This window comes from Cebus imitator, unplaced genomic scaffold (assembly GCF_001604975.1).
Source record: "Cebus imitator isolate Cc_AM_T3 unplaced genomic scaffold, Cebus_imitator-1.0 Scaffold310, whole genome shotgun sequence".
Taxonomy (NCBI): domain Eukaryota; kingdom Metazoa; phylum Chordata; class Mammalia; order Primates; family Cebidae; genus Cebus; species Cebus imitator.
Window position 1 is genome coordinate 2603665 of NW_016107625.1, and position 26947 is coordinate 2630611.

At 36.8% G+C, this 26947-nt stretch overlaps 1 protein-coding gene across 7 annotated transcripts in view; it reads right to left on the reverse strand.

Moving 5' to 3' along the window:
- Positions 1-26947, reverse strand: part of PTBP3 (polypyrimidine tract binding protein 3) — a 116225-nt gene that overhangs the window by 11168 nt on the left and 78110 nt on the right. For all 7 annotated transcript variants that reach the window (XM_017503403.2, XM_017503405.2, XM_017503402.2 and 4 more), the window contains 5 exons: positions 21992-22102; positions 20239-20413; positions 5462-5539; positions 2697-2836; positions 2091-2124 (listed from right to left, as the gene is read on the reverse strand). In XM_017503403.2, the coding sequence (XP_017358892.1) occupies positions 2091-2124; positions 2697-2836; positions 5462-5539; positions 20239-20413; positions 21992-22102 (538 nt within the window). The remainder of the gene's footprint in view (positions 1-2090; positions 2125-2696; positions 2837-5461; positions 5540-20238; positions 20414-21991; positions 22103-26947) is intronic.

Here is a 26947-nt window from a genome sequence, read left to right on the forward strand (position 1 = left end):
CATCCTTACCATACTAATGGCACTTTAAAAATTTTAAATAGAGACAAGTATTCTGAATTTGCTACCTTTCTCAGAAATAACAAGATGGTGATGTAACTATTCTTTAAAAACTAAACATACACAATTTGTTTTTCAAAATGTGGGTGTTTATTTTTTGTAGAGATGGGGTCTCACTATCTGGCTGAGGCTGGTCTCAAATAATCTGATCCTCCTGCCTTGCCCTCCCAAAGCGTTGGGATTACAGGCATGAGCTAATGCACCCAGCTGTTTTTTAAATGGGTGAGAAATTTAACTGCTTTTAGTATAAAACATGCTTTGTAAGAGTCATATTAAAATGTACTGTTAATACATGGTTTTATTACTGAAAATTACATGCATCAATCATTAATAAAAACTTTTATAAGTGACTGTAAATGAGCATGAGGAATTTCTTTGGGTGATGAAAATTTTCTAAAATTGGACTGTGGTGATAGCGACATAACTGTGAATTTACTAACAATCTTTGAGTTGTAAATCCAAAGCAGGTAAACCGTATGGCTGTAAATTATACCTCAAAAATTCCACTAAAAAAAAAAAACAACAACCCTATCAGTCGGGTGCTGTGGCTTACACTTATATGCCAGCTACTCAGAAGGCTGAGGGAGGAGGACTGCTTGAGTCCAGGAGTTTGACACTGCAGTGAGCTATGATCACACCACTGCACTGCAGCCTGGCAACAGAGTGAGACCCTGTCTCTAAAACTATCAGATGCAAAAACATTGGAAACAATTTCCAATCTTATTTTAAAAATCTTACAAATGAAGCATACCAATGAGTTTTAACTCTGTTTGTTACACATATTCAAATATAACAGTTTCAAGATCCACTAATTTAAGAGGAAAAAATTGAACTTTTCTAGGTAAAGCATGACAAAGGTTGGTGGATTACATGAAAAAATTAGTGAAATAATTATTAAAGTGCAGCAACAATGAAAACCCTGCTTTTAGATTATATATCTTTATGACTTATCTTCCTCAGCTATGACAACCATTAAAGTCAAGTCGTGAAATGATCTACCCTTAGAATGCTGAAATCAAAATGAAAACAAGGATTTTTTAATATCAAAGCGTATTAAATCATATTGCTCACAAAATGTTAATCATTTTTTATGGAAAAATAAACTGTCATTAATTAAAATCTTGCCAGGTGCAGTGGCTCACACCTGTAATCTCAGCATTTAGGGAGGCCGAGGCAGGCAGATGACAAGGTCAGGAGATTGAGACCATCCTTGGCCAACATAGTGAAATCCTGTCTCTACTAAAAATGCAAAAATTAGCTGGGCGTGGAGGCACATGCCTTAATCCCAGCTACTCGAAAGGCTGAAGTAGGAATATTGCTTAAACCAGGAGTTGGAGCTGCAGTGAGCTGAGATCATGCCACTGCACTCCAGCCTGGGCCACAAAGCGAGACTCTGCCTCAAAAAATTATAAATAAATAACATAAATAAAAATCTTTAAAATAGTAAATATTGCTTATTTCACTGTTCTCGTAATTCTATGCTGTTGGAAAGTTTGGAGGCTATTTTAAAAACCTGAATCACATTATGTCACTCTCTTGCCTCATAACTATTCAATGGCTTCCCATTGTTCTTAGGTTAAAAACCAAACTCCTTAACAAAGCTTTCAAAAGCTCTTCATGCTTTTGACCCTAGGCAGCTGTTCACCTTCACGAGGTCTCCACTATGCTCGCCACCAGGCTTCCTTCCTGGTACTTCCATGTACCAGGACCCAACTCTCTCCCCTCCCCTCCCCTGTGAAGACACTGCCCTCCCTTTCTGCCTGGCTGATTCTTACTCATGTTTCACAAGTCAGCTTAACTATCATTTCTATTGAGTCCCTCTGCTAGGTTAGGTCTCCCTGCATTACACAAAACCTCTGTTTCCCATATTATAAATCATCACTGTAATTACTTGCAAAGTCTTATTCACTGTTTTATCCTCAGTGTCAGCACAATACTTGGCACACAGAAGTAATCAATAAATATTACTAAATAAATGAAATGTGCTCAATTCACACCTGTAGACAATATTAAAATGGCAAAAATGAACTTACCAAACAGGATAAAAAGCCCATGTGGTGTGATAAGCTGTAAAGGGTAACACAAAATAAGTGTCTGACGATAATTTAAGTAAAAATTGAAAATAAGTTTATACTCTGACAGTTTTTATTTTAATGCAATGGTTTTATATACTAGTGATGAATTTTAATAAAAGTCCTTAAAACAAACTTAAGCATTTTAATTTGAATACAACCCTGGATCAGAAGCTACCATAGCCGGGCATGGTGGCTCACACCTGTAATCCCAGCACTTTGGGAGGCTGAGGTGGGTGGATTGCTTGAGCCCAGGGGCTCAAGACCAGCCTGGGCAACATAGCAAGATCCTATTTCTACAAAATAATGCAAAAAACAAACAAACAAACAAACAAAAACAACCCCAAAAAACATTAGCCAGGCGTGGTGGTGAGCACTCGTAGTCCTAGCTACTTGAGAGGCTAAGATGGGAGGATCTCTTGGGCCCGGGAGGCAGAGGTCACAGTGAGTGAATGCCGCACCACACTCAAGCCTGAGTAACAGAGTGAAACTCTTTCTCAAAAAAAAAAAAATTGCTACTATACCTTCTCCTGAAACACTATTTATATAGAATACTTTTCAACTCACATCAGGATTGAGATTTGTGACGAGTAGAACAGAATTTCCTGGTATACCACTAGCCCCAGGAATGGCCATCCTTCCAGTGACAGCAGAGGAGGTGATTGTGAGAGGACCAAGAGCTCCAGGAACAGCTGGAACCGACAGACCTTTTAAAAATACCAAAAGCATTTCATATTCTAATTATCAGAAGAACTGTAACACTTGATAGAATTTAAGCAAATAAAGAGGAAAGCAAAAACACAGAAAGAAAATGTGTCAAGGCTACCATAAAGATACTGAAGTCTAGTTTTCTGCCCTACAGAGTCTGCCTGCAAGCTGAGCTCCTCATCTGTTGACATTATTATACTTTGTGCTCTATTATTCATAAAGTGCTCTGCAGACTAACTGAAATCACTGGGTCTAACGCTGTTAGGCTTTTCAGAGGGTCTATCAACTACAAACACTTCCTTTGTTTCTTACAATAGATATTTTCTAGCATCTTTCTATCAAGTGTATATATTTTTCATACTGGCTTCTACCATAAAATCAGGTAAGTATTTTTTTTTTTTTAAGTCCTTCAGGAGAAGTCAAAAACATGCATGCTAGGTAGTGCTATATGACATTTTATATGGGAAAAACATTTTGTGACTGTATAAAATGCTATATAAACATTATTCTGACCAAAATAGATTTACAGTATTCAATACTCTTATTGTAGCAGAAATATTCAGAGCTCTCTACTTCTCTAGGTATTTTGGAACTACTGAAAGCTCAGTAACACCAGAATATTGACACTATACTTAAAACAGCACACTTTCCCGCTATTTTGTGTTCTCAGCTAAAAAGTGTCTAAGGTAAACCTCTAGTTTATGTAAAGTGAACCAATTCCTTAATTTAATGATTCTTTAAAATAAACAGTCTGGCCACTTTACCACATACCATGTAATTAAATTGTAATATATTTTACATTCAGCATATTCTGCTTAACAATCTAAGAAGGTCATAACTACCATCATCCACACTGCTGAATTTTAAAACTGTGCAGACCACATTCTCAGGCTGAATACTATTGCATGAAATCAATAGCCCCCACATGACCTATTCCCATGCCCCTCCAGTCCAACTCCAACAGTTTTGCATAACTTTTGCCATTTGTATGTCTGTTATACAAAGGCTAAGAGCACAGTTAAGCTACACGGTAGGGTGTGTGCGTGGTGTGTGTGTGTGTGTGTGTGTGTGTGTGTGTGTATCCTCTATCAGCTCAAAAGTCTTATCAAGTCAGAAGCCCTCTTTTATTTACTTTTCACCTTTCTTAATATTTATTACTTAATATTTGTACATAGAGTGTATCTAAAAGAAATATCCAAAATGAGGGAAAACATATCAAAATGTCCACCGATTAAACTTGGAGGAGCTTCGAATAAATAAAACTATGTTTTTAACATAATAGGTGGAATATTCACTTAACTAAACATATGTTAAGATACACTAAAAACCACCAAGATGGTAATATTTAAAACCTCAACCTTCATATCACTCTTTCTGTTTTGGTTAACTCCATCCTCTCCATCGAAAAGAGAGTAGTTACTGGCCATGTGGGATGGCTTACCCTGTAATCCCAGCACTCTGGGAGGTTGAGGCAGGCAGACCACTTGAGGCCAGGAGTTTGAGACCAGCCTGGCCAACACAGCGAAACCTCATCTCTACTAAACATACAACAATTAGCTGGCCGTGGTGGCAGGCACCTCTAGTCCCAGTTACTCAAAAGGCTGAGGCATGAGAATCGTTTGAGCCCGGGAAGTAGAGGTTGCAGTAAGCTGAGATTGTGCCACGCCTAGGCGACACAGCAAGACTGCCTCACAACAACGAGAGAGAGAGAGAGAGAGAGAGAGGGAGGGAGGCAGAGAGACAGAGACACACAGAGAAGGGAAAGTTAAAATTCCCAGAATTCAAAGGTTAAGACAGAAAGATTACGGCCAGAAAGCAGCTATGTTGTAATTTAAAATGCAGTTATAGTCATGAATCAGTTATAAGTTGAAAATATGTAGAGAGAGGCTTACCACTCTGCCATTCCCCTATTCACCAACCTCAGTGTTTTCTTTAGACATCAGAGATAAAAATCATAAAGTAATATTTTCTCTTTTCCTTAAATTATAATCAAATTCATTTTGTTTACTATTTGAAAAATAATGGGAGTCATTATCAAAGTATTAATCAACTCCTATCTCCTAATTACCTCCATTAGCTAAAGAGACAAAATATGTATCTCCCCTGAAATACACAGCATGCATACCCATCTACAGTAATCTTCAAAACCCATTAATAACAAAAGATTTTCTGAAGAAGCTGAATAGTGAATGTATAGTATGACTGCATATTATTTGTTGAGTACTGTCAAAGGCATTAAAGACTCAGATAAGACAAGTCTGTTCAACACATAATTGATAAGCTTATCAGTAAAGACAGAAGCAGCTTATATATTTTATATACCAACTGGAAAGGCAAATCTAAGGTTATTTAATGTCGTTAACCCATAGTTATTTGTGCCAATGGCAAACATAAATGATGCAGAACATATAATGGATTATTGGAATTAAGAATGGAACCAGAGAGAATTATTCATAAAAACAAGGAAGGTATATATCATACAAATCAACAATCTTCTACAGCTGATATGCATAATACTTTTATGGTAAATTCTTCAACTATGATAACATTCTTCATCTTGATAAGTTCCTAGAAAACATACAACTTCATTGAAAATCATTTCAAATCCAACTTAAAAGAGTCACCTGTAGCTTGAGGAAATCCAATGGCTGGGGCAAATCCAGCAGCCCCTGCATATGGTGAAGAAATTATACCTGGTGCACCTAATGGGAAAGAGAAGCTAAAGTAAATATACTACCTTCTATAAATATGGTTATCAAAGCAATATAAAATGGCCATATGAAAGTATATGACTAACAAAGGGATTCTGTTACAGAGTAAAGATCTGTTCAACAAGTGATCTTTAACATATAAAGAGCCTCTGCCACATCCAAAGGCTAACCCCTTTCAATTGGGTTCAAGGATCAACAGTACAGCCTGAGATTCTTTCACTTATTTAGAGCAATATTTTATAATAAAAAAATCAATTACTCACTAAATGTTATTAAATCATACTGTACCTGTGGGGTAAGTATGCTAATAAAAAAGTTAAAATCCTTGCCTCTGAGAGGCTTACAAACTGAAAGTACGAATAACAGGAGACTCATGATGAGGGTAGAATGGTAAAAATTCAAATGTACTACAATTGGACTAAGAAGTGATCACAGAGGATTTGTTGTGACTGGTCATGTAAGTTTTCTCTGGAGGTAAAACCTGAGCTAGCTACTATGTAATCAAAGACGCACAGTATTTAGTGTGTACCAAATACTAAACAAATGCTGGTCTTCTCTTTCCTTTAAAAAGCCCGGTGACTGTGTATCATCAACAAAAATAAGAGTTCCAGTGAAGGAGTCACTTTTAGTAGACAAATGATTAATTTGGTTTAGGGCATATCAAATTCAAGATAAGACATTCAAATAGAAATGCCAAAAAGTGGAAATAAAGGAGCAAACTCAGATTATTATAAGTAAACACATAAATTTGTGAATTCACATAAATTTGCGAATTACCTGTGTAGACATAAATGTGAAAGCCATACAAATGAGAGCTCCACTAAAAAGGGCTGAAGACAAGAAATGAAGGCTAAAGACACAGCCTGGGGGTAAAGGTACACTTAAGCAATAGAAGGAAAAGGAATATCCTACAGAAAAAGAATAGCCTTAAAAATAGGGAAAAAACAAGGAATTATAGTACAGCTAGTGCTCGACTTACGACCGTGATTGGCTCCAACAGACCGGTCGTAACACGATTTGGTTGTAAGTTGAGTAGGCTATATGCACGCGGAGATGGCAGCGCTGCCGGAAGCTGGTCCGCACTGTCGTACGCCCAGCTGGGCAACGTTTGCGCTGCCAGACGCGGAGTAGTCGTGGCAATTGTGGTCGTAAAGTCGAATGGTCGTAAGTTGCATAGGTCGTAAGTCGATCAATACCTGTACCCCAGACTCTAGAGGAATCATTTCAAAACGGGGATGGGAAGGACCTTCAATATAGTGCACAGAGAAGGAGAAATGAGGAAGGTAAACAACACTATTACAGAAATAGTGAGAGGTTAGACTGCAAAGCTCAAAGAGGGGAGTTTGCTTTTTTAATGATAGGGAGAAGACCATATTTATAGGCACAAGTATGTAGGCTCCATTTTCCAAGAGTTAAAAACTCATATAATTTCATTTTCTTCATTAAAATGAATTACTTAATATAATTTATTAAATATGTAACTAATTATAGTAATTCAAGAAAATACAGTCAAAAGAGACTGCAGGGATAGAATTAGCAGAGAGAATTGATATTGAGATACAAAAAATGAGAGTAACTGACAGAATAGCTGGTGAAGTAAGAAGGGAGAGTGAAATCCATTTAACAAATACATGTTGAAAGCATATCATGAGCTACAGCATTCTAGTCAGAGACAAAGCAGACAAGATTTTGTCTTTGCTAAACACATGCAAGTAAGCTCAAGATCATGGGTAAAGTGATTCATTTTTACAACAGAAAAAACTATATTTAAGGCACAAAGAAGACTTCACAAAGAGGCTTCAAGACAGACCCAAGCAATTATGAAAATCTACACTAGAAAAGCTAAAAATAAACATAAGGAGAGCTATGGTAGCTACTGTATTATTGTTGCAAAATATCTGTTTGCTCCCTTCTATATAACTGGCCATACATGACTTGCAATGCCTTTTGGCAGAGGAGCACACATTTCCACACAGTTCACACTGGGCTTGATCATGGCACGTTTTTCCCAAATAATAATGGTGGAACAGAACCTTTAAGTGGCATTATGGGTTTATACCTGCTCCTTTATTCTTTACTGTCGGCCACAAGAATGCCATGTCTCAAAAAGGAGTGGATCTTTGGTGTTGGCCCTAGATTAAAAAGACAAGTGGAAGATGGCTGCAAGAGCTTATTCACAGCTACTGAGGCATGTGGGAGAGAAAAACGTTCCTTTCTATAAACCACTGATGAAGAGGGGTAGTTTTTAGGCATGGCAAAGTGGCTAATACATATGGCTACAGAAGGGGTGAGGCAGAGCTCTAGCAAGCAGTATATCTGAGAGAAATGAGGAAAGATTTTGAGATAACTATTACAGAACATTCAACAGAAATACATAAAAGAACTGGCAAACAATTATCACTACCAAATTTAAATAACTGTTTCCCTGTAAAATAAGATAATTTTACAGGGAAAATTTGACATTTGCTAATATTTGACAAAACAGACATTCTTCAAGTGTCTATATAATCTACACTACCTAAATGAGCAGAAACAGAAACATTATATAGCAAAGTAACCTGTTAGACAACGCATTCGTATCTTCATTTCATGAAAAATGTTTCAGGTCTGAATGACTAAGAACAGATTCTTCACATTTAGAAAATGTACCACCATGATAGCAACTAAGGGAATACGAATTAATACATGAGATAACACTTTAACCTATGAAATCAGTTTATTACAGTGTTATTTAAAACAGCAAAATCCTAAAGAAACAAGCTTAATGTCTAAATTGGAGAATGATTAATATAAACCAACCTTACTGCAGAAAAAAAAAAAAAAAAAAAAAAAAAGACTTTAAAAAAAAAAAAAAAAAAAAAAAAAAAAACTAAAAGTTGCCATGATTATAAGGAGTAACTAGGCTAAAACTTTAACCCTGTGACACTGAGCTTTGGTTTGGTCAGCTTCATGGGTTGGCAGGCCAGAAGTAAATCCCAGAGTAGCCCAAGGTGGGAAGTCAACAGGACACTCTCACTGCATTAATCTATTAGTATAGACTGAAAATAATCTACCCTATCTACTACTACTCCCATCTTCAGAGGACTACCAGGAAGGTTAGCTTTGTGACTAGCACGGAAGAAGAAAAGTCCCTGAAAAGTTCTAACCAAAAGGAAGCCTTCACAAAAATTTACAATCTAGATTTACATTTCTTGGAAGTCTAAAGGAAAACGAAGCTATTAATTTAGGTTAAAATGATCCCAAATGTAGAACCTTTAATATTGGAGGCAAATTCTCTCTGGAGGAACAAACACCTTGATCCTGAGCCTCAAAGAACAATCATAATTAATTCTCCAAGTAAAATGAATAACTCATCCCCACCCTCTCCCACAAAAAACCCAAAAAGTCAGAAATATCTAAGCAAAAAGAAAACTGTAAAAAATCTGAGATACTAAATTAAGCAGATGAAGATTTAAACAGTAAGTTTGAAAAAAGGCATACAAAAAAAATCTGTAGTACAGGAGACACTTTTTAAAAATGAACCAAATAAAATTTCTAGAAATGAAAGCCACAATTGCTAAAATCTAAAATTACAGGACAGATTTAACAACAATTAAATCAAGCTGAAGAGCGCCATCAGTGAACTGAAAGTTAGGTCCTAAGAAATTCTTCAGAATGCAGCCCAGAAAGGAAAGTAAGTTTGATACACTGAGGACAGAGTGGGGGGGTATAACATGTCCTATTAAAGCTCCAGAAAGAAGAGAAATTGTGACAAGGGGAAATATATGAAAGGATTTCTACAACCACTAAAAATAACAATCCACTGACTCAAGAAGCCCAATGAGCTCTAATTAGAATAAAATCCTTAAATGAATACATCATACTGAAACCACACCAAAGAAAATGGACACCAAAGAAAAGAAAAATCCCTAAAGAATAGCCAGGAAAAAAAAAAAAGACGACAACAAAGCAGCAATTAGCTTGACAACTTTTTTTTTTTGAGACAGAGTCTCGCTCGCTATGTCTCCATGCTGGAGTGCAGTGGCATGATCTTGGCTCACTGCAACCTCCAGCTCCCAGGTTCAAGTGATTCTCCTGCCTCAGCCTCCCGAGTAGCTGGGATTACAGGCACGCGCCACCATGCCCAGCTAATTTTTTGTATTTTTAATAGAGATGGGGTTTCACCATGTTGGCCAGGATGATCTCAATCTCCTGACCTCATGATCCGCCCGCCTCGGCCTCCCAAAGTGCTGGGATTACAGGTGTGAGCCCCCATGCCCGGTAACAACTTTGTAAGAACAACAATGGAGACCAGAACATCATAAAATGGTATCTTTAATATGCTGAAAGAAAAATATCTCTCAACCTGGAACTTTATACTCAGCAAAAATAACTCTTAAACTTGATAACGAAAGATACTGGCCGGGCACAGTGGCTCATGCCTGTATCTAATCCCAGCACTTTGCGAGGCTGAGGTGTGCAGATCACCAGAGGTTGGGAGTTCTAGATCAGCCTGACCAACATGGAGAAACCCTGCCTCTACTAAATACACAAAATTAGGTCCAGCACGGTGGCTCACACCTGTAAGCCAAACACTTTGCGAGGCTGAGGTCGGCAGATCACCTGAGGTTAAGAGTTTGAGACTAGCCTGGTCAACGTGGTGAAACCCCATCTCCACTAAAAATAAAAATAATTAGCCGGGTGTGGTGGCATGTGTCTTTAGTCCCAAATACTTGGGAGGCTGAGGCAGGAGAGTTACTTGAACCTGGGAGGTGGAGGTTGCAATGAGCCAAGATCGTACCATTGCACTCCAGCCTGGGCAAACAGAGTGAAATTCCGTCTTAAATAAAAGATAATTGGGGGCAAATAACTCCAAATACGTTACCACAGACCTTTCCTAAGTGAAATACTAAAGAGTATCCTTCAGGCAGAATATAAGTGTTTTCAGATGGCATGTCTGAGTTACAAGAAGGAATGAAAAGCCTGAAGAGTTATATATGGTTTAATGTCAATGAACACTGACTGTACAAGACAATAACAAATTGCAAGATTAAAGTCAAATAATGTAAAAATAAAACAAAAACATCACAGGTTCGGAGGACGTAAAAGGAGTCCAAATGTTCTAATATTCTTCTATTATGTAAGAAAAGGTACAGTTATTAATTGACATTAGATTTTGGTAAAATGTGTAAAAGTTAAAAATTCTAGATAAAAACAAACAGTACTAAACTTCAAACCAATAGTGGAAAAACAGAATAATAAACATTCATTCAGCAAATATTGTTTACATGGTTATTTTGCTTCAGGCATGGGGAAACATTAGTAAACTAAATAGGCACCCTACTCTCTTAAGTCCGCCCTGGTGAAGCTCAATAGAGTTAAAAATAGAATAAGCAACACACACAATATACAGTAAGTTAATTGTATAGCATGTAAGAAGGTGACAATAGGGAAAAAAACAGGCTGTGCACAGTGACTCACACTTAGAATCCCTGGTACTTGAGAGGCCACGGTGGGAGGATCACTTGAGGCCAAGAGTTCAAGAGAAGCCTGAGAAACATAGTAAGACCACCCCCTGTACAAAAATTTAAAAAATTAGCCAGGCATGGTGATGCATGCCTGTATTCTCAGCTACTCAGGAGGCTGAGGTGGAAGGATTGCTTGAGCCCAAGAGTTCAGGCTGCAGTGAGGCATGACTGCACCACTGCACTCCAGCCTGGGTAGCAGAGTGAGAGAGACCTGCTGAAAGAAAGAAGGGGGGAGGGGGAAAAAGAAACTAAAGAAAAGGAAAGAAAGAAAGAACAGAAAAAACCAGGAGAGTTCTGAGGAAGAGCTGCTCAAGACAGGTCAAGGAAGGCAGATGAGAAAAATCTCTCTCAGTGTACCTGGGAGAAAAGCACTCCAGGCAGAAGAAACAACCAGCGGAAAGATCCAGAGGTTGGAACATACCTAAAATGTCTGACAATAGGGATATCAGTATTGGCGGGTAGAAGGATGATGTAGGGGAGCATGTAAAAAGAATTGTCAAAAAGAAAAAAGACGGTACAGGGCCTGTAATCCAATGTAAAGACGGGGGCATCGACTCTGAAAGAAATAGAAACTTTTGGAGGGTAGTCGGCATTAGAGTAAAATGATTTTACTTAATTTCTTTTCTAACTTACACACAATAAAAGGCATATATATACATGTATATGTATTGTATTATGTGTTTCTGCGTATGTACAATGTGATGAGTTTTGATATACTGTCATGCACAGCAGTCAATAATGAACCACATATACAATGGTGGTACCATGCCATTATAATGGAACTGAAAAATTTCTATTGCCCAGTAATATTGTAGCCATTGTTACACTGTAGTGCAACATAGTACTCGTATGTTTGTAGTGATGCCAGCATAAACAAACTCAATAATATAAAAGTACAGTAAATATAATTATGTACAGTATATACTATACAATGTAGTAAGTAACAAAGAATTATGTTACTGGTTTATATACGTACTATACCACACTTTGTATTGTTATTTTAGAGTGTACTCCTACTTGTTTTTGTTTTTTTTAAACTTAACTGTGAAACAGCTTTAGGCAGGTCCTTCAGGCGGTAATCCGTAAGAATGTATTGTCATTATGGGAGATGACAACTTCATGCGTGTTACTGTCCCTGAAGACCTTCCAGTGGGACAAGATGCAGAAGTAGAAGCCAGTGATATTGACAATCCTGACCTTGTGTAGGCCTAGGCTAATGTGTGTTTGTGTCTTAGTTTTTAATAAAAAAGTATAAAAGGTTAAAAAAAAAAATTCTTAATAGAAAAAAGTTTACAGAATAAGGATATGAAGAAGAGTATTTTTGTACAGCTTGTACATAAAAAAGTTTGTACACAATGTGCTTGTGTTTCAAGCTAAGTATTATTACAAAAGAGTCAAAAGTTAAAAGTTTATAAAGTTAGAAAGTTACTGTAAGCTTATTTTATGTATTTATTTTATTTTTTAAAAACTGAGTCTCACTCTGTCGCCCAGGCTGGAGTAGTGGCACAATCTGGGCTCAATGTAGCCTCTGCCTCCTGGGTTCAAGCAATTCTCCTGCCTCAGCCTCCCCAGTAGCTGGGATTACAGGAGCCTCCCACCACACCCAGCTAAATTTTGTATTTTTAGGACAGATGGGGTTTCACCATGTTGGCCAGACTGGTCTTGAACTACTGGCCTCAGGTGATCCTCCTGCCTCGGCCTCCCAAAGTGCTTGGATTACAGGCATGAGCCACCATACCTGGGCAAGCTAAGGCTAATTTATTATTTAAAAACGGAAAATATTACTTCCAGTTCTGCAACCTCCACTCATGGGAAGTGCCCTATACAGGTGTACCATTTGTATCTTTCATTCTGTATTTTTACTGTACCTTTTCTATGTTTAGATACACAAATACTTACCATATATTAATTTGCCTATAGTATTCATTACGGTAACATGCCTTACAGTCTAGGTGTGTAGTAGGCTGTATCTACGTTTGTGTAAGTATACAACAAAACTGCCTAACGACACGTTTCTCAGAACGTATCCCTGTGGTTAAGTAATGCATGACTGTATATTTAAAGCATGTGAAATTATCATCACAGTCAAGATAACAAATATTCCCATCATTCCTGAAAATTTTCTCATGACCCTCCGCAATCCATCTCTCTCCAAACCTTGTCCTCAGGCAGCCAATGACCTCACACTATAGGTTAGTTTGCATTTTATCAAAATAATATACAAACAGAATTATACACTAGGTGTTCCTTTCTGTCTGGCTTCTCTCATTCAGCATAATCTCTTTGCCTTTATCACTACTTTACTCCTTTTTATTGCTGAATACTATTTGAGTGCATGGAAGAATCATCATATTTTTATCTATTCACCTGTTTGTAGAATACGTCTAGATTTTTGGCTATTATAAATAAAACTGCTATGAACATTTAAGTTTAGTTAGTTAACACTTGTCATTAAGTCACATTTTAATGTATTTATTTATATATTTTTTAGAGATGGGGTGTGCCTGTGTTGCCTGAAATGGAGTACAGCAGCTATTCACAGGCTTGATTAGAGTGCACTCCAGCCTGGGCTCAAACACATCCTCCTGCCTCAGACTCCCAAGTAACAGCGACTACAGGTGTGCTGGCCACTGTGCCCAGCAACATTTTTAAATCTCACAAATGACCAGGCTAGGTAGGTGCCAGAGGTTTTGCCAACTTGGAGTGATGTTTGTCTTTTGGTTTTCTTGACGGTATCTTTCAAATGGAGCACTAAAATTATGATGTACACTAGGTAAATTATTTCATTTTATGTTTTATGCTTTCTGTGTTCTAATAAACTCTGCATATCCCCAGGTTACAAAGATTTTCTCCTATGTCTTCTTCTGGAAATTTTTTAGGTGTCAGTTTATTTGTTTTTAAGAGACAGGGTCTTACTATGTTGCCCAGGCTGGAATACAGTGGCTATTCACAGGCACAATACCACTACTGAACTACATGGGAGTTTTGACCTCCTCCATTTCTGACCTGGACCAATTCATCCCTCCTTAGGCAACCTTGTGGTCCTCTTCTCCCAGGAAGTCACCATATTGATGCTGAACTTAAGCAGAGACACCTGATTAGCACAGCGTACTATAGCCCAGAACTCATGGGCTCAAGTAATCCTTCCACCTCAGCCTCCTGAATAGCTGGAACTACAGGTCCACACCACAAATTTTACATACAGGACTAAGACCTATTTTAAGTTAACTTGTCAGTATGCCACAGGATAACAGTCAACGCTTTTTATCCCAAATACTAATATCCACTCGTACAAAATCCACTTGTTGAAAGATTTTCCCTTTCCCTAGTGGATTAGATTGGCAACTTTGTTGAAAATCAATTGACCACATATGTGGATCTACTTCTAGCCTCTCTCATTATGCTCCATTAATCTCTGTAACTATCCTTCTAACATTACCATACTGGCTTGATTACTGCAGCTCCATATTAAGTCTTACAGCTTAAAAAGAAAAATGTTTTCAGCAGCTCTATTCTAAATACTTTCCTTTTCCATTTTTATATTAATTTTAGAAGTTTGGTCTATCTCACTAAAGCAAGAAAAAAAATTAAAAGTCCCAGGGATTAGGCCGGGTGCGGTGGCTCACGTACTGTAATCCCAGCACTTTGGGAGGCCAAGGTGGGTGGATCACTTGAGGTGAGGCAATTGAAACCAGCCTGGCCAACATGGTGAAACTGTCTCTATAATAAATACAAAAAAATTGCTGGACATGGTGGCAAGTACCCATAATCCCAGCTACTTGGGAGGCTGAGGCATGAGAATCACTTGAACCCAGGAGGTGGAGGTTGCAGTGAGCTGAAAATGTGCCACTGAACTCCAGCCTGGGTGACAGAGCGAGACTCTGTCTTAAAAAATAAAAAAAGGCCCTAGGATTAGAAGAAAGGATATAAACTGACATTATTTGTAGATAATATGATTATACATATTGAAATGCAAAAAGAATCCACAGGCAAATTACTAGAATTCGTAAGTTTATTAAGGTTTCTGAGTTATGAAATCAAGAGATAACAATGTTGCATTTCTATATTACCAACAGTTAGAAAACAAAACAATAATGATAGTTCAAACCTACATTGTGCTTATGCTAGTTATCATTTTAAACTCTTTAAGTACATGAGCACATTTAATGTTGGAAACCCTACCAGTTAAGAATTGTTAAGCATTCCACATAGAAAGAAAGGGAAATGCAGAGCACTTAAGCAACTTGTCCAAGATTACACAGCTTATAAATAATGGTCCAGAATCAAAATACAAAAAGTATGGTTCTCAGCCACCATACTATGCCATGTAAAATAAAATTAAAAGTGAGAAGTGCTCAGGAATAAATGCAACCAAAAAAAAGTGCAAATCTTTAAGTCACCCAATGCTACCGAAAGATATTAACAAACATCCAGGCTACAGTGGCTCATGCCTGTAATCCTAGTGCTTTGGGAAGCAGAGGTGGGAAGGCCACTTGAGATTAGGAGCTCTAGATCAATCTAGGTAACATAGTGAGACACTATCTCTACAAAAAATTTTTTTTTGATTAGCAGAGCATGGTGATGTGTGTCTGTGGTCCTGCCTACTCAGGAGGCTGAGGTGGGAGGATTGCCTGAGCCTGGAGGTCAAGGCTGCAGTGAACCATAATTTCACCACTGCACTTTAGCCTAGGCAACAGAGGAAAACCCTGTCTCCAAAAAAAAAAAAATGTCCAAATGAATTCAAAGACTGGAAGATTCTATTGTAATGATGTCAATTATCTTCTAACTCATTTGTAAATTCAATGTCATCCCAATCAAAACCCTAACAGCTATTGCTACTTTTTTTTTTTTTTTTTTTTTTTTTGGAACTCGACAAGCTGATCTTAAAATTCATAAAAAATACAAATGGTCAAGAACTGCCAAGACAGTCTTGAAGAAGAAAAAGATAAAAAAGACTTCAGCAGAGACTGACTTCTGGTAATGACAAAAGGGGACAACTAGACCAATGTAGCAAAGCCCAGAAAAATAAGTCTAGTAAATATTAAGCTCCACTGGGCGCGGTGGCTCACACTTGTAATCCCAGTACTTTGGGAGGCCGAGGCAGGCAGATCACTTGAGGTCAGGAGTTCAAGACCAGCCTCGCCAAAATGGCAAAACCCCGTGTCTACAAAAAAATATTTAAAAATTAGCTAGATGTGGTGGTGCACATCTATAGCCCCAGCTACTCAGGAGGCTGGGGCATGAGAATTGCTTGAACTCAGGAGGCAAAGGTTGCAGCCAGCCCAGACTGTTCCACTGCACTCCAGTCTGGGCAACAGAGTAAGGCTCTGTCTCATAAAAACAAATGAACAAACAAAAACTTAAGTTAGCAGTATGAATAAATGAATAAAAGTGATGATGGTAAGAAACCTCATCCTCCCAGGTGTAAGCCAGTGTTCTCAGCTGAGAAAAAACACTCTTTTCTATTTTTATTTTTTTCTGGAGATGGAGTCTCGCCCAGTCCAGCCCAGGCTGGAGTGCAGTAGCACGATCTTGGCTCACTGAAGCCTCTGCTTCCCAGGTACAAGCAATTCTCCTGTCTCAGTCTCCCAAGTAGCTGGGACAACAGAGACGCGCCACCATGTCCAGCTAATTTTTGTATTTTTAGTAGATATGGTGTTTCACCATGTTGGCCAGGATGGTCTCGAATTCCCGACTTCGAATGATCCTCCCACCTCGGCCTCCCACAGTGCTGGGATTACAGGCATGAGCCACCGCGCCCAGCCAAGAAAAACATTCTTTGTAATAAAATGCTAGCTAATAAAGGTAGAAGAAATGATGGAATTAGCAAATTACCTCACGGCAACCATCACAATAACAAATAATTTTGGTAACAGATGTGAAAAATAAAAGGTAAAAAATGTTAAGAACAGGGTATTTATTATCTTAACCAGTAAATCATTACAAAAGGAAAAATAGTAACATTACAGGGAAGACACCTGCAAGATCACTTAAATAAGTGATCAAAGCTAACACCACAAGAATAAATTAACATTATGTGTCTCCTAATGTAATGAGGTAGGAAAGACACAAAATTATTTCTGTAGTATTTCCATTCAAAAACATGTATTATGATAAGGAAAAAACAGACACCTATATGGAAAGATATTCTACAAAAAATATCCTCCCCAAACTCTTCAGAAATACAATAGTCCAACCTGGGCAACCCAGTGAGACTCTGTCTCTACAATAAAATAAAAATAAAAATTAGCCAGGTGTGACGGAGAGTGTCTATAGTCCCACCTACCCAGGAGGCTGCGGTACAAGGATCACTTGAGCCCAGGAGGTTGAGGTTGTAGTTAGCTGTGATCGTACCACTGCACTTCAGCCTGGGCAACAGAGTGAGTCCCTGTCTCAGTGGAGAAGGGGGAACAGGGGCACAGAGAAGCAATAGTTATGAAAGACACAGAATAAAAAAATGTTCTGAATTAAATGACTCGAAAGAAACATGACAAATAAATTAGCCTAATACTTGTTTCGATCTTTACCAGAAAAAATTCTGGGAGAAATTTATTTCCAACACAAATAACACACAATGAACTAGTAACTGGAATACACAAAGAATTCCTACAATTAAGTAAGAAAAGAATGAGAACTAAAGCACAAAAATAGACAAAAGAATTGAACAGGGATGGGGTGAGGTGTAAAAGACTACACATTGGGTACAGTGTATACTGCTTGGGTGATTGGTGCAACAAAATTTCAGAAATCAGCACTAAAGAACGTATTCATGTAAATAAAAAATAGAATTGAACACAAAATTTATAAGGATGAAAAATAAACAAAAATACGTTCAACCTCATTAGTAATTAGGAAAATGCAAGTGAAAACTATGTTAAGATACCATTAAACATACACTAGAATTAAAAGAATGAAAATATCTCATTCCCTTCGTAGAAGACAGCTTGAAAAAATTTTAATCTCACAATGCAGTTATAAACTGGTGCAATCATTTTGAAAACTGGCATTATTAATGAAACTGAAGAAATATGTTCTCTATGACACAACAATTCCTTTCCTACGTACTTCTTGGAGAAAGCTCTTGTCTGGCAGACAAGAACGTTCATAGTAGCATCAAACTAAAAACAACCAAAATATTGGTCAACAGTAAAATGGATCAACAAACCAAGATATATATTATATATTCTTCCAGTAGGATACTATAGACTTGACCATGCTGAGAATGAATGAACGACAGCCACATGTATGAATATGGATGAATCACCAAAGATATACAGAGCAAATAACGTCACAAGAGAAAACCAGCAAGAGTCCATTTATGTAAAGTTCTAAATGCAGCTTTAAAAAAAATTTTAAAGTTCCATTTAGGGATATATAATGAGTGGCAAAAAAACAACAGGAAAACAGAAAGGCAAGAGAATGATTACCACCAAATTTGGAACTGTGGTTTTCTTGGGGAAGGGAGAGTGAAAAAAACTGATGAAGAAAGGTACACAGTGTGCCTCTTCAGTATGTATAAATATTTTATTTCTTAACCTGGCTGGTAATCACATGGGTGTTTATATACTTACATGTTTTATAAGTTTTTCTATAGGTATAACAAGTGTCACTAAAAGAAAGAACATAGTGCTTGTGACTCAGCCCTAGAAACTGTAAAGGGTAACCTTTTGTAAGAGAAAAGACAGCCAGTGAAGTAGGAAGAAAGTAAGGAGAGTGGTGTTTCAGAAGCCAAGAGAAAAAAGAAGAGAATAGTGAAACTGTGTCAAATATTAGGGAGAGGCAGAGCAGAGAAACTTTCAAACAATATATAAAGTGCATTGTTCTCTGTCTGATGAATCACTTATTTTGGGATGTAGACATTGTTTTGCAGTGACTAAGGATTAACAACATTAATGAGAAAGGATATAAACATTCTGATATTTTATATTCAGAAATCAAACTTCTTAACCATATTTTTAAAATGTCCTCCTCCCATAATATAGAACAATCGCACCAAGAGTATATAATTATTAGAACAAGTGAATTCTGACATTTGATAGCTGAGTTTTGGCAAACTTTAATTTGCCCCAATACATGTATTTTTTTTGGCCCCAAATATTTCTATCGTTTGTTATTGAAATGGTAATGACAAAGACCTTTGGCTCTGCCAAATCAGGTAAGTAAGTTAGGGGCTGGTAACAAATATAAAACACAAAAATTTGGTCAAAGACGCCAAAACAGAAATTTTAACAATATTATAAAGATGTGTTGAATCATTTGGCTTTTTAAATTAAAAATAATAAAAAAGCTTTCACTTTAAAGTAATGAACTATTTTCTAGAAAAGTTTGGACAATCATTTGATTGTCTTAATTTTATAATTGATTGTCTTAATTCTTTTCATTTTCTCACCTATAAAACATGATGAACTAAATACTATTAAAGTCCCAGTTAGCAATATTTTATGGTGTCATTTGGGAAAGGAAAAATCAATCACAAAAGGTAGTAATACTTTTTCTAAATAATAAACCACACTTTTGAGAACTGTAATACCAAACATAGCACATACTAACCTAGTAAGATACTCAAGCCAGGCCATCCATTGCTTTTTCCTTAAGAGGGTTACTTTAAATAAAAGAGGGAGGCTCTTCAAAGCTACAATTTGCAGAGACAATTTAGAAGGCTGTATTTTTACTAATACAAAACGCAACTTCACACAAGCTGAAGATACAGCTAGAAGTTCTAAAGTTTAAAAAATCAAAACAAAATAAATCTTCTCTGGATAAAAGAAGATCATACTATTCATTTAGGTTTGATTTAAAACATCATTATTTAAAAACGGAAAAGTATTTTTCTCAAGAGCATATATAGCAAAATTCTTTTGGCTATAAACTAGCACATTTAAATTAATGTTAATAAGACCATTCATTAGAACGAAATGGTTTGTGGCTTTTAAAGAATGAATATTATAATGTTGGAAAATAAATTTGTAACTCAATTTCAGATATTCATTTGTTTTGTCAACTAACAGAACCTCCTAATATTAATATTTAATTAATGGGAATGCTTCGTTCCATGATTCTTGCTTTCCTTTATAAATCCTGAGAGAACTCAAGAAGAAAATGGCTTACTAACATACATGGCTTAATAAACGAAACTTGTAACTTCAGAAAACTTGCTTTGTGACCCAAAAAGGAACTACTCACCAAAAGCAGCAGCCATAGGGGGTTCAAGGGATGGCTGGCCATCACCAGTAGGAAGGTCTAAGCGAGTGAAGTCTCTGCTTTTGTCATTATTATATTTCACATTAAGGCTGGTGAGCTTGGAGAAGTCAATACGCAGGGTGCAGCATGCATTATAGATATTCTGGCCATCCAGAGCCTAAAGCATGTAAGAAAGGGACTGGTTTTGGCAAGACAACAACACTGATAACCAAGAAGCCTCTATTGACAAAGAGGGGCAATCAGGTGTGAGGCAGAAAGCACTGACTAAAAAGCCAGAGTCAGGTTTATTTTTACCTCACAGTCATTAACTATGAGTCTGAGAAAAAGAAAATCTCTAAGTCTCAGTTTTTATCTGTAAAATAAGACTGATAATATTTATCTTGTCTGTGGTAAGATCAAATAAGAAAGGAGAAATGTGAAAAACTGGAAAACTATTATCTATCACAGAAATGTTCACTATTATGATTATTTTGCCTGTACCAAAAGTTTTAAGATACTCAGATTTTACATTCCATTTTAACTCATTTTAGTATAATTCACATTATACTAGGATGCATAAGCTTTGCTTGGATGAAACAAAGCTTTTGTAAATGCTACTTGTCAGAGCCACAATACATAAAATATTATCTATCACTTATTTTTTTCTTTTGTAAATTTACTTTGCAATACTTTGAATAATAAACTGAGGGAAATGTGGAATCAGTTGTGACCAAAGATTAGCAACCCCTTCCTTTGGAAGAATAAAAATTTACCTTGGGGTATTTGTGGCCACTTATGACATTCGCAAATGCTTGAATTTATAAAAATAGACACCAGAAACCAAAGCACATAAAAATAGAACATATATAATATAAATCCTAATTTATAATAATGGTCATTGAGAAGTATGCCATCATAAAGGTACAAAATAATATATGCAAGTTCAGGGTACAGCAAATATAAAGGCTATACTCCCAATCAAGTGCCAGACATAGTGTGGTACAAAAAAGTACCATAAGCCTTAGTCCTCATCTTTGACCAAAATGTAGAAACGACTAGCAAAAACTGCTACAAGATGAAATTAGAGTTAGGGATAGACATCAATAGGAGATATGTCTAAGATAACCGAATTGAACGTCGTTTTATACCTTGTCAAAATAGTCAGGTTTTTGTGTACTAAAAAAAAGACAACATGAATTGACAGCAGCATATTTCCTAAGATTTAGTATCTCTACCAATTCAGAGCTCAACAGGAATAAACACAGAATACAGCTGCAAAAATGGTGAAATCAATCTCTGACTGATTTAACAAAGTAAATGGTCTACAGCCATACCACCCTGAATGTGCCTGATCTCAGAAGCTAAGCAGGGTCGGGCCTGGTTAGTACTTGGATGGGAGAAGTAAATGAAAGCGCAAAGGTAACGATGGCTGTATTAGTCAGCTCACATCAGGAGTACTGTGTTCAACTCCAGACTTTAAACATAACAAACAGGAATTAGTCTCAGAGATGTGAGAGGTGATAGGAAATTTGAGACCATTTCATATGAAGAAGTAATGATTTTTAGCTTAGAAAAAAAAAATACATGCAATCATACACTTTAAAATGACTAAAATGGTAACTATTATGTATATTTTAACACAATTTAAAAAGAAAACACATGGTAAAGTGGGGCATGAGAGAAGATATGATGACTTCCTTCAGGTTATCACTGGTGTGATTAACAATTGAAAAATGAAACAAAAGATCATAATTACCATTTTGGCATAATGCGCATTTACTGGGTCAGCATACTGAAGCAAGGCTTGAAATTGATTATTCTTTGTAAAGGTGATAATCTTCAAGACTGTGCCAAATTTAGAAAATATCTGGAAAACAGTTCACATTAGGTTACATGTAAGAAAAGTACTAAGCTAATGTATCTTTATAAATACAACTTGGTTCATAAATCCTTTTAAATGAAAATTTTCTCTTTAAAACTGTTGATACCAAAATGACTTATGCCTAAAACATCAACATTTTAATACCCATGCCTATCTTAGAACAATGCCTGGCACACAACAGGCACTCAAATAACTTGCCTATTTAATGGAATATATAAATGGCACATTATTAAAATAGGAGGCTACAACAGAAATAATCGACAGGATGAGATGTGTTACAAAGCATATGAATAAAAGTGAGAGTCATGGGCCAACTATTTCATGCTGTGAAGAAGCCATCTACTTCTTGAGATTTCTGTAGCCACTAAAAGATGTTCGGCTAGAAGCTGCTCTATTAATTTGCCAAATATTCACGGAGGATTGTTCCAAGCACTGGAAAGACAGCAGTAAACAAAATAGAGACAAAACTATGCCCATATGAAGACAGACAATAAAGAAATGACAAACAAATATCCTAATATCTGGTGATTTTAAAAGTCTTAAGAATAAATATAAAAGAAGGGAAGGGATCTGCATGAACCAGAACACAAGTTGGGATAGTACAGGAGTGGTGGCCAGAGAAGGCCTTTCTGAAATGTCTTTTCAGAGGAAAAGAGGGGAAGGCTTCCGACACCAATATCCTCAGAATACATGTTTCACCTCAGTACCACAAGGGTTCATGGCCAGGGTCACTATTAACAGTAAAAGACTAAATAGGGGGGATAAAACAACTATATATTTAGTTTTCCTCTGTTGGTACAATTTGGCTCTGTGTCACCACCCAAATCTCATCTCAAATTGTAATTCCCCAGATGTCGAAAGAGAAACCTGGTGGGAGGTGATTGGATCATGGAGGCAGTTTCTCCCTTGCTGTTCTTTTGATAGTGAGGGAGTTCTCAAGAGATCTGATGGTTTTAAAAGTGGCAGCTTCCGCTGTGCACTGTCTCTCCTGCCACCATGTGAAGGAGGTCCTTCCTTCCCTTTCACCTTCTGCCACAACTGTAAGTTTCCGGAGGCCTCCCCAACCATTCAGAACTGTGAGTCAATGAAACCTTTTTGTTTATAAATTACCCAGTCTAGGGAGTATCCTTATAGCAGTGTGAAAATGAACTAATATTCACTCAATTTTAAACTTCAATCTTAAAACAGAAACTTGTTCTGCTTTTATTAAAAAGGTAAGTATTCCCTACGCTGGTAAGATTTTGCTGTTACCAACCACTGTGGTATGATAATGGCTTCACTGCAGCCTCCACCTCCCAGGCTCCTCCCATCTCAGCCTCCCAAGTAGCTGGTCTACACCACACCTGATTTTTTATTTTTAAGGTTTTATAGAGATGAGGTCTATGTTAGCCAGGCTGGTCTCAAACCCCCAGGCTCATGTGATCCACCCACCTTGGCATTCCAAAGTGCTGGGATTACAGGTGTGAGCCACCACACCTGGCCCTGCTTTCTAATTCTCAAATAGAATGCTCAAGAATAACTACCCTTCCCTGATAGTCTAATGGTTAGGGAAAAAACATGAAAGAAAGAATATTCTAAAGCACCGGTAATGAAAGAAAAATAGATAAACTGGACTACATCAAAATCAAACACTTCTGTGCATCAAAGGAAACCATCAACAGAGTGAAATCAAATCATGTATACGATAATGGGTTAATATCCAGAATATATAAAGAACTCATGCAATTTCAACAATACAAACAATGCAACCCAAAAATAGGTAAAGGACTTGAATGGACATTTCTCCAAAAAAAAAAATCAAACAGCCAATAAGCCCACAAAAAGATGGGGCTTATTATCAATATCACTAATCATTAGAAAAATGGAAATCAAAACTACATATCACCTAACTTCTATTAGGATAGTTACAAAAATTTTTTAAACCCATAAAATAACAAGTATTGGGGAGGATATGAAGAAAATGGAACCACCATGCACTGTTGGTAGAAATGGAAAATGTTACAGCCACTATGGAAAAAGCATGACCTTTCCCTAAAAAAAGAACAATAGAACTACCACACGATCCAGCGATTCCATTTCTGGGTATATAGTCAAAAAACTGAAAGCAGGAACTCAAAGAGATATGCATATACCCATGTGCACAGCAATATTATTCAAATTGGCCAAAACAGGAAGCAACCAAAGTGTTCATCCACGAATAAATAAACAAAATATGATATATATACCTACAACCAAGTATTATTCAGCCTTTTTCAAAAGGAAGGAAAACTCTGAACATGGACAAACCTTCAAGACATCATGCCAGATGAAATATGCCAGTCACAAAAGCACAAATACTACATGAGGAACCTAAAGTAGTCAAACTCACAGAGACCGAAAATAGACCGGTGATTGCTGAGGGGGGAGAGCAGATGAATAAAGAGTTCTGTTTAATGGCTAAGGGAGTTTCAGTTTGGGAAGATAAAAAAATTTCTGGAGACATGTGGTATTTGGTGATGGTTGAAAAACAATGTGAATGTACTTAATGTCACACTGAACTATATAATTAAAAATAGTTAGAATGGTAAATTTTTTGTTATATATATTTTTTTACCACTTAAATCACTTATGGCAAGACATGAATCAATCTATGTATTATACCTGCATCAACTCCATGTTTTCTCTCAATAGAGTAACATTAGACTTTTAAAAAAAGGTTGGGGATGTAATATAAAAACTGTCTGACCTCCCTTCTTCATTCCAACAGCCCAGGTAGTGTTCTAAATTATAAGTCAGATTATATTTTTCCCTGTTTAAAATACTTTACTACCTCCCCATTATCTACATGGTAAAACCTAAACTCCTTGGTATAACGTGACACTCTTGCCTTGGTTTACCTCTGCAACCTCACTTCCTGACATTTCTTACATCACACTACTCTATTTACATAAACAACATGTAGTTGCCTATAGTTCTCCAAATTTACCAAGTGATTTCAGATTTCTACACCCATATATGAGGACTCTCCCTTTCCCTAGAAATCTGTTTAACAGCATAAGGCTTCATTTATCTTTTCCAAAATTCAGCTCAGGGAACAATGCTACCACAAATTCTCAGCCTACCCCAAATTCCTGTAGAATTATTTTTCCCAAGTAGTATCCACTTTTTGGTTTTATGTAAGTATTATCTTACTGTTGTACTTCGACTCTACTATAAATTTATTTATATATTTGTCTCCTTTAATTAGACTGAAAGCTCCCTGAAGAAATATACCTTGTCTTAATCATTTCTGTATCATTAAATACAATTCCTGGCACGTAAGAGATACAGACTAAAATGCTTATTATTAACTGATAAAGAATTATAATGAGACCTGGTTGAAGAATTACAGCAATATGCAAATTTTTTTTTTCCTTTTTAAGAGACAGGGTCTCACCCTGTCACCCATGCTGGTATGCAGTAGCACCATCATAATTCACTATAACCTTGAACTCCTGGGCTCAAGCAATCCTTCTGCCTTAGTCTCCTGAGTCCTACAGGTGCACACTACCACACATGGCTAATTTTCACATTTTTTTGTAGAGATGAGGTCTCGCTACCTTACCCAGGCTGGTCTGAAACTCCTGACTTCATGTGATTCTCCTACCTTAGCCTCCCAGGGATTACAGGCCTACTGGGATTATAGGCATGAGTTACTGTACCCAGCTGGCAATATATTTAATTTTTTTTCCTTTTTTTAAAACTGTTTTTAAATTTTTATTAAAAACAAACAAACAAACAAAAAAAACACTTCTTTTCACACCAGTAAGTCAGGAATTTTAAAAAATAATAAATATTCTTGATATAAAATATCTCATTAGTGAAGGAATAAAAACACATAATTTGCTCTAAAATTTGGAAAAACTGTATACTAAATTATGCTATATAACTTAACTTCCACTTACCTTTCAGATTTTGTTATGTTTACATTCCTTCTCTCATTTAACTTCAACAATGACCTGAAGCACATCCTCACTGACAGCCTGGTGTTTTGCTGTGTGGTTTTTATCTGAATGTGCTAAGAGAATAGAACTTGCCTAAATGGGCTAACCATGAATAGCACTCTAGTCCCCTGGATTATATTCACTGAGAGAGGAGCTACAAAAATCAATCCGACACTTCTGAATAAAGTAACTGGGCACCAACATCAGGTAATCCAGGAATGCCTGAGGTGTGATTTTTAACACCTTTTTATAATTATCAAAATAGTAAATTTTAAAGAGATTTGACATCACAAAATAAAATTCAGGAAAGTTTGATACATATGTATCTATTTTTAGGAATTATAAGGTCTTTGATTCTGTTTCCCTAATATATTTTGCTGCCAAAAATACAAATACCCAACTCTATATGCCTCCTGTGAATTTTAATCTTTCAGACTGCAACATAGGACTAAAAAGATACTAAAGATCAAATTCTGATAAAATTCATCTTCAGTGATTTTTATAAAGGTAGAATTTGTCAGAAACTGAAAATGTCCACTAGTATGCACTTATAAAAAGTGTATTCATGGCTGGGCGCGGTGGCTCACGCCTGTTAATACCAGCATTTTGGGAGGCCAAGGTGGGCAGATCACCTGAGGTCAGAAGCTTGAGACCAGCCTGGTCAAAATGGTGAAACTCCACCTCTACTAAAATACAAAAATTAGCTGGGCATGGTGGTGGGCACCTGTAATCCCAGCTACTCAGGAGGATGAGGCAGGAGAATTGCATGAACCCAGGAGGTAGAAGTTGCAGTGAGCCAAGATTGTGCCACTGCACTCCAACCTGGGCGACAAGAGCTAGACTCCCATCTACAAACCAAAAAAAAAAA